The sequence below is a fragment of the Phoenix dactylifera genome, unplaced genomic scaffold (assembly GCF_009389715.1).
Source record: "Phoenix dactylifera cultivar Barhee BC4 unplaced genomic scaffold, palm_55x_up_171113_PBpolish2nd_filt_p 002116F, whole genome shotgun sequence".
Taxonomy (NCBI): domain Eukaryota; kingdom Viridiplantae; phylum Streptophyta; class Magnoliopsida; order Arecales; family Arecaceae; genus Phoenix; species Phoenix dactylifera.
The window spans coordinates 8,714-16,304 of NW_024069388.1; the positions used below are offsets into that span (position 1 = coordinate 8,714).

At 39.6% G+C, this 7,591-nt stretch overlaps 1 protein-coding gene across 1 annotated transcript; it reads right to left on the reverse strand.

Annotated features, from left to right (window-relative positions):
• Window positions 1-3,739: 3,739 nt before the first annotated feature.
• LOC103704223 (heavy metal-associated isoprenylated plant protein 7-like) lies at window positions 3,740-7,326 on the reverse strand. Its single transcript, XM_008787425.4, has 5 exons — window positions 7,143-7,326; window positions 6,444-6,627; window positions 5,448-5,638; window positions 4,778-4,865; window positions 3,740-4,195 (listed from the first exon to the last, which is right to left on the reverse strand). Exons 1-5 carry the CDS (start codon window positions 7,149-7,151, stop codon window positions 3,852-3,854), a joined length of 816 nt encoding a protein of 271 aa, XP_008785647.2. The 5' UTR covers window positions 7,152-7,326; the 3' UTR covers window positions 3,740-3,851.
• Between the last annotated feature and the right edge of the window lie 265 nt (window positions 7,327-7,591).

Sequence of the window (7,591 nt, forward strand, 5' to 3'; positions counted from 1 at the left end):
CCAAAGAAGCGCTCAACTAGAAAGCGCTGACCAGTAGGGGCGCTCGGCTAGAAGGTGCTCGCCCAGAAGGCGCCGACCAGGAATACTCAAAAGCAACCCCGCCACAGGGTGCCCCATTGGGCGACCAGCTCAGCTCGGCACCCTTGCCGAGCCGATGCCTTCACCAAATGATTCAACTCTCGCTTGACCCTCTAAGGGACCTGACAACTCCACTATAACCTGCCGCTATCTTCAAGCCATCAAGGCATAAGATCTCCGCAGGTATTCAGCACGACCTGCCATTAGTGCACGAGGCTCCCTCAAGTCTCCGATGCACTCAGTCATTTAATGAACACGGCCCAAGACGATCTCCGGATCACTGAACCATCAGAGCGTATGGCTCTCCCTGACCGCCGGTTCATTCGGTAATAAATGCACTTACCATCCACGGACCCCAGGCCCACCACGGCCGGCGGTTCAACCACTTCAACAGGTCTGATCGACCGTGACAACTTCCTGATTCCGGTCTGATCCGGTCCCGTTCTCCATCACGCCATTAATGGGCCAAATCGTGCCCAATTATTACAGAACGGGACAAACCTCCTGTCACCTCCCAGGTAACCAAATTCTCCTATAAAAGGAAACCTGGGGGGAAGAGGAAAGGGGACTCGGACTGGACTCTGGTGACTAGACTCTGAGGATTCTCAGGACCCTCGGGACTGAACCCTCTTGGACAGCACAGATACAATGGATGACATCATCTTCTTCATCTTCTTGATCTGATCTAAATATTCTTGCGATCTTCTCCACATACTTTCTTCCCTGCTCTCTCCACATATTCGCCCCCTCTGACTTAGGCATCAGAGGGCCGGCGCCGGGGAGCCCGGCCACCGGTTCTTCCTGCAGGACTCGCACCCCACAGTGGAGGACGCGACCGGCCGGCGCACCGTCGACCACCCTTCCAGCGGCGGAGCTCTGCCCCTCCAGGAGGACGCCACCGGCCGGCGCACCGTCGACCACCTTTCCAGCAGCGGAGCTCTGCCCCTCCAGGAGGACGCCACCGGCCGGCGCACCGTCGACCACCTTTCCAGCGCCGTCAATCATCGCCCCTGCGGTGGAAGCCCCTCCTTCCCCGGCTTCGCGGTGGCCCCCGGGTCCAATTTCCAGCAACAATATGCTTGGCCTGAAAGATCACATCCCTTCTCGTCATCATCTAGATGTTCCGAAGCAAAGAGTGGTTCGAGCTCACCTTTCTCGCAACCTTCTGGATCCATCTAATCACTGTGGCCGGGTCATCCTTCAGTATGATCGAGTTGGTCTGTAGCACTCGTCTTGCATGTTGAAGGTTCGAGCTAGCTCTTGCATGTTGAGCATACCTTCTCTTTGGTCCAATAAATGAACCTTGTATTAGTTTATCACATCCTTAGCACACCAACTTCTTCACACAACCAACCCAGACCCTATCAGTTATATTCGTGGAAATGTGCGAGAATGGGTGTTTTGAGACAGAGATGGTCTGTTCTCACACTTTGGGATGCGCAGTTGATATCCTTCTTGGCAGGTTACTGGAGTTAGCTTTTTGTTCCTTTCAGAAGAAAGACTAATGCTATCTTTTTCTAACTTATATAATTTATCTTAAAAAATACCAAAGATCGCTGAGCGATATTTTATATTTTGATTTTGTAGGACAAATTTATAGTATAATCTTTTTATTATATCAAAACAATCAAAAATCACTCACCATATCACCATTCTTTTGTGCGCACACACATGCATGCGCATGCGCGTCATGCGTGCATGCACGTGCACATTAGTATGTGTGAGTGACTGTGTGCATGTGTGTGTGGAATAACACCAATCAAGACTTGAACCTTTGAGTATGTGTGTGTATCACCCACCACCAATGTAAGAACTCCAGGAGGGATCAAGATCTTGAGGAATAAAACCAATCAAGACTTGAAACATTGACCTCTTGTGTGAGGATCCGTGCGAGCGTATATTTAGTCCCACATCGGTTATTTACTGGGTAGATCTTGGGTATTTATACAGAATCAAAGAATCCAAATAATACCTTCCGACTAGCCATTTTGGATGAGGTCTTGATTTGTTACAAATGGTATCAGAGCGGATCCAATTCATAACTTATATGGACTAGGGGACACTGCAACACGAATCTATTGGGGCTGATCATGAGCCGATCGTGATGTTTGTGATTAGATTTAAATGGATTTGAACTTCTAGCCGGATGAGAACGTCAAGACTTAAACGAAGAAAGTATGTGAAGATCCGTGCAGGCGTGTATTTGTCCTACATCGATTATTTGCTGGATAGATCTTAGATACTTATACAAAATCAAGGAACCCAAATAATACCTTCCGACTAGCCATTTTAAGTTGTTACACCTTGCATCCAATCGACAGAATGTGTATATTTGATCTAAATTTCAGGTTATCACAACGCCATTTGACTCTATGTGGAAGTCGATTATTGTCCGAGTGGTACTCATCAGTACTGCATGATTGAATATGCCACCGACGACCAATATGGTGCACCAATCCTTAGCTATTACACTGGACTGATGAACAGTGTGGTGAATGGATAGGTATTAGTAGTAGTATATATTTTTCTAGCATATTTCTTCCTACTATCTAATGACAGCTCTCTTATATGTCCCTTTGTGAGGTGCATATGGTGTCCATGTTTCCCCTATCTATTAGATGTCTCCCTAGCTAGGGCCATAGCATGCTCTGTACACCCCACTCATTTCCTTGCCCACTACATTTCTTTGCCCTACCCTGTACACTTAGAGTTGTTAACCATAAGATCAAAAGGTTCAAACCCTTCTTCTACATCTATTATTTATTTAAATTGATTTATCTTTTTTTTTAAAAAAAAACATGTGCATTTTATGTGATGCGCTCTGGTAATTAAACAAAAGAGATCAGCATTATACATTTAGATAGCCATTCAGAGGGGAGAACAATCAAGCTTTTTATACTCACTATGTACTATAAAAATTTTTGTATAAGTTTGTTATTTGTTATGAACTGAGGTTATTTTTTTATTCATGGATATTGAAGTTATAATAAGTTTTTCTGGTCTAGCATATCTCTAGGCTATGATCGAGGGAGTGTGTGGCTGTGTCACGTGGCCGAATCTGGATGGTGGGTTTGGGGCCTGACACTTGATGCTTGAGAATTTTAAAAGGAAGTCTTTCCCATCTTAAAGGTAAACAGCGTTCCGTTTTTCTTGTTGAGATTCGACTTATAAAAGCAAAAAAGAGTCAACCTATAAAAAGAGTGATGCACCCGAAGTTCTGAGATGTTGCTGCTTTTTAGTAGATTGAAAGTCATCATGTCATGCGTGTAATTGATTTAAATTAGGCTTGAAACAATACATGTAGCTTAATGGTTCATAAAATTTCTTAGGGTTCAAATACATCAAGCGTTGCCACGGTATAATAGCAGTAGTTTTGCAGAAAGCTTATTGATGGATCAAATATTGTTTACCTATTTAAAACCTAGGATGCACGCCACAAGGGTCAGAGAAATCAATTAATCAAACATTTTACAGGAATTTTAGCACCTTAAATGAGTATCAACTCTTGTGTATTAAGCCATAGGCCTTTCACATCTGAAGATAAATATAAAGGAACTAAGCAATGAGGTCAATTTTGTTAGCAGCAACATAAGTAAGGAGGACCATAAAAATATGAAATTTAGGAAACCTATTACTGGATGAAAAGATGAGCCAGACTCAGAGATCAAGAAATATAGCTTAATATTTTCCCCACTAGCCACTAAAATATGCACTAGCACACATATGCATACAAAATATAACTTAGCAAAACATTTTAAGTTCACATTCTTTGGTTACATAATGGTGCAAGCATTTGGATTCTCATCACTGAAAATTTGAGGTGGGTATGCATACTCAACAGAGTATCTAAGAGGCCAATATTCATATTTTTTAACATCAATCTTCTTGTCATCTTCTCCATTTTCTTTCTCTTCTTTCTTTTCACCTTCACCTTTCTCTTCCTTCTCCTCTTCCTTCTTCTCTTCTTTCTTCTCTTCTTCCTTCTTTTCCTCACCTTGCACTATTGAAGCTTGCTTTCTGGTTCGTCTATACACATTCTCCACCAATTTTACTGGGTCTATCATGCCTTTAACAATGACTTGATCGTTTGGCAGGTCTGTCACCACTGACTCCACACCTATTTGAAAAAAGAAAAATAAAAAAAACCCAATTATGAGTTTTTATTAGTTCATTCAGAATGATGCTAATTGATTATGATGATTGACCAAAGAATACTATGGTAATGGTGTACATCTTTTAGAAGAATTAATGAGTTTTTAAATCCAGAACTATTAAAATGCAAAATAGGTAATGGATACGCAGTAGAATGCAGTTCAAGCTTGTGATAGATATTATGCTAGATGGCCACACAGAAATGATAAAGACCCAATTATGATCTGCTATTCTTTGGCACAAAGTGGCAGCAATCCATGCCGGCATTGAAGTGCCAATGTCGAACCCCATGGCTAACTTTCTTTGCATAACCTTAGTGGACCATTAATGAGTTATTCACAATGATCCTGCTAGGGAGTTGAAGCAGCTGGCCTTCTATCTCAACCATTGGAGCTCTTGGAGAGCTGGAGGATTAATGAAGATACTTCATATCCAGTGACATGTTAATTGATTGATATAACTAAAGTATGCAAGATTAATTGAAGAATTCTTTTCAGTTTTGGTGTTGAGTAATGAATCATATATTAAAACCAGGATCATGACATACCATCCATCTTTTTTATCCGCCTCTGTAAAACTTGTGCACATGCATCACAATGCATTCGGACTTTCAATACGACTGTAATCGCCTTTGGCTGCGATTGAAACCGAAAAAGATAAATCAACTAATGATTAAGCTAACAAGATGAAAGAAATTATGCATGTTCGCAAGGAGGACAAGATACAAGTATATGCAGAGTACTTTTACGTCATAGCATTGTTATTAAAACCTAAAGAAGAGGCCTAACTTGAGGAGTTTTAAATTTTTTCTATTCAACATGCATATGAATTCGAAAACACTTCAATTCATATCAACAAAATTAGCTGCAGATCGGTATTCAATTTTATAATAATAAATTCTGTCATAATAATGAATTTAATGGATCTATCCTGTTTTGACAATGTTGCAGAGTTAGGAATCTAGATTACATATATTAATTTGAATAAGAAAAAAGTATTAGTTGATGTAGCATGGTCCTAGATAACTGTCTTTGCAAGCTTTGATGTTCTACAAAGGTTAGCAAATAGAAGTAGCTATTCCACAACTGAAAATTGCTGCCTAGAAGAGCCATATGGCTTAGATGAATAGATTGTTTTAAACAACATCCTTCTATCACTAATAAAGTACTCCTAGATTTAATGTCAGTCCTAAGAAAACAAAGAAAAGCATAGCAAACCTCTTCCTTCTTTTCTTCTTGCGGGGGTTCCTCTTTCTTCTCCTCCTCGGAAGGCTTAGGAAGGGGAGAGATTAGTTCCACCCTCTTGCCAGTCTTCTTCTGAATCCTCTCACATACTTTTATTGGGTCTGCTCCCTTTCCTTTCACCACCACTGTCCTGGATCTGCTATCTGTCTTCACATCTTCAATACCTATTAAGATTACAAATGAACCATTTCAGATAAAAGATGCCGCATTTGCATAGAATGATTAATAGGTGGCGATTGATGATAAAACTTTTTCAGTACTATTTCTTTGAGAGAAAATTTTCATTACTATTGGATCATGAACCTTCAGATGTTAATGAATATGAGGGATTTAATTGAGATATTTCATGATGATGTTGGTTGGTTATACATTCTTTAGGCCAAGTTGTTAGTTAAAAAAAAAGTTAATTGTTTGCAACAGGGACTCAGGCTACGAACCATGAATATTACTTATTTATCAACTAATTCCTGGCTATGAACCATGCTACTGCTACCCATGATCATGTGCTTATCTTCATTATAAATATGGATATTCTTGAACAAAAGTAATATGCCATCAAAGCTTTTCTCACTTATAATATATAGCAAATTATCTTTTCAGAAACATTCGCTAGAACTGGATCGATATATAAACAATTGGTTGGGAAAACTAGGAAAATCCAACATGAAACAGTGGCAAGTCTACCTACAAGGCGTGAAGCAGCGTAGCATCCAAATTAATGGAATAGTGCAAGACATGTTATTTTCTTAACTTCAAGTTTCTATTAATTCTTATATCTTTCTCTCAATTTAGCATCAAGATTCGAAGTCTAGGAACAGGGGATATCGGCTAGAGCTGAGGTTCAGGTAATTCTTCTCAGACCATTCATTTGCTTCTAGTCTTTGATTTCCAGCCAATTATTTAACAAACCATCTTCAGACTATTCTGGTGAAAAGGAGAGAAAGCTATGGTAAGGAAAGAAGAAGATACCTTCAAATCGCCTCAGAGACCTTTCAACTTTTTTTGCACAGCCCTCACAGTGCATGTCCACTTTGAGCACTACCTCTGGTGTCTCTTCTTCCTTCTTCTCCTCTTTCTTCTCTTCTTCTTTATTCTCCTCGGCACCCTCTGCCTTCTTCTCTTCTTGTTCCTTTTGCTCCTCTTCCTTTTGCTCCTATACATTAAAAAAAGAAATTCAAATTATATGTAAAGAAGATCTGAAAAAAAATCATGTAGAAATACAATTCATGCATTACTGTTTAATCATGTAAGGCCTATTTGCAAAAACATATTATATAAATTATATTCTTAACATGAACTCCATGCAACCATATTTTGATTGCGATAAGACCACCCTGTTTCTAATTATGAAATTTAAATTTAAAATACAAACTTTTTTTTTTCTTTTGAGGAAAAGTTGATGGTTCACCTCATTTCTGATATCAAAATGTGAAGGAAGCAAACTAAAATAATTTGATCAAACTCAAGCACTCATCCCTTTCACGTAAGGTGTAACAAGACCATGCAATATTCAGTTTTGAATCCAAGGCTTAAAATGATCTTACACCTTAATTATCGCATAGAACCAACAATTTTAGTGATAATATCCTAGAGACAAACTTATAAAATATTACAAACTACAAAGGAATGAAGAACTGAGGACAATTGCAATGTAAAAACTGTACTTACTTCACCCATTTTTATGCGAAGTTATATAGCCGCTTTGGTTTGCAGGAAATTAGTGTGACACAAAAGCTGCAGAATTTTTTCCCCCTTCTTCTGTTTTTTGGGAGTACAAAGGAGAAAAGAGAGCCCAAGGCCCTTCTCTAACTCTTGCTTCTTCTCTTCCCCTTCCTCTCCAATAGATGTTATAAAGGAGCACAAGGGTTTATATAGACAACTAGGGGTGGAGATTCAGCCACTCTCTAGACGCCGAGTTGTTTTACGTATTTTGGATTATAATTAAGTCATTTAGCGTGAAAATTGTAGTTATCTTAAGATACATAAAGCCCTTTGTCTGTTTCCTAAAATCGAATAAATGTAGGGCTTGCTTTCAAGCTTAGCCATAGTTTCTAAAGTTCTTACATACAATAGCTTGACCAAGTTGGGCTAATCAAAGAATTGCTGGCGTCATAGTA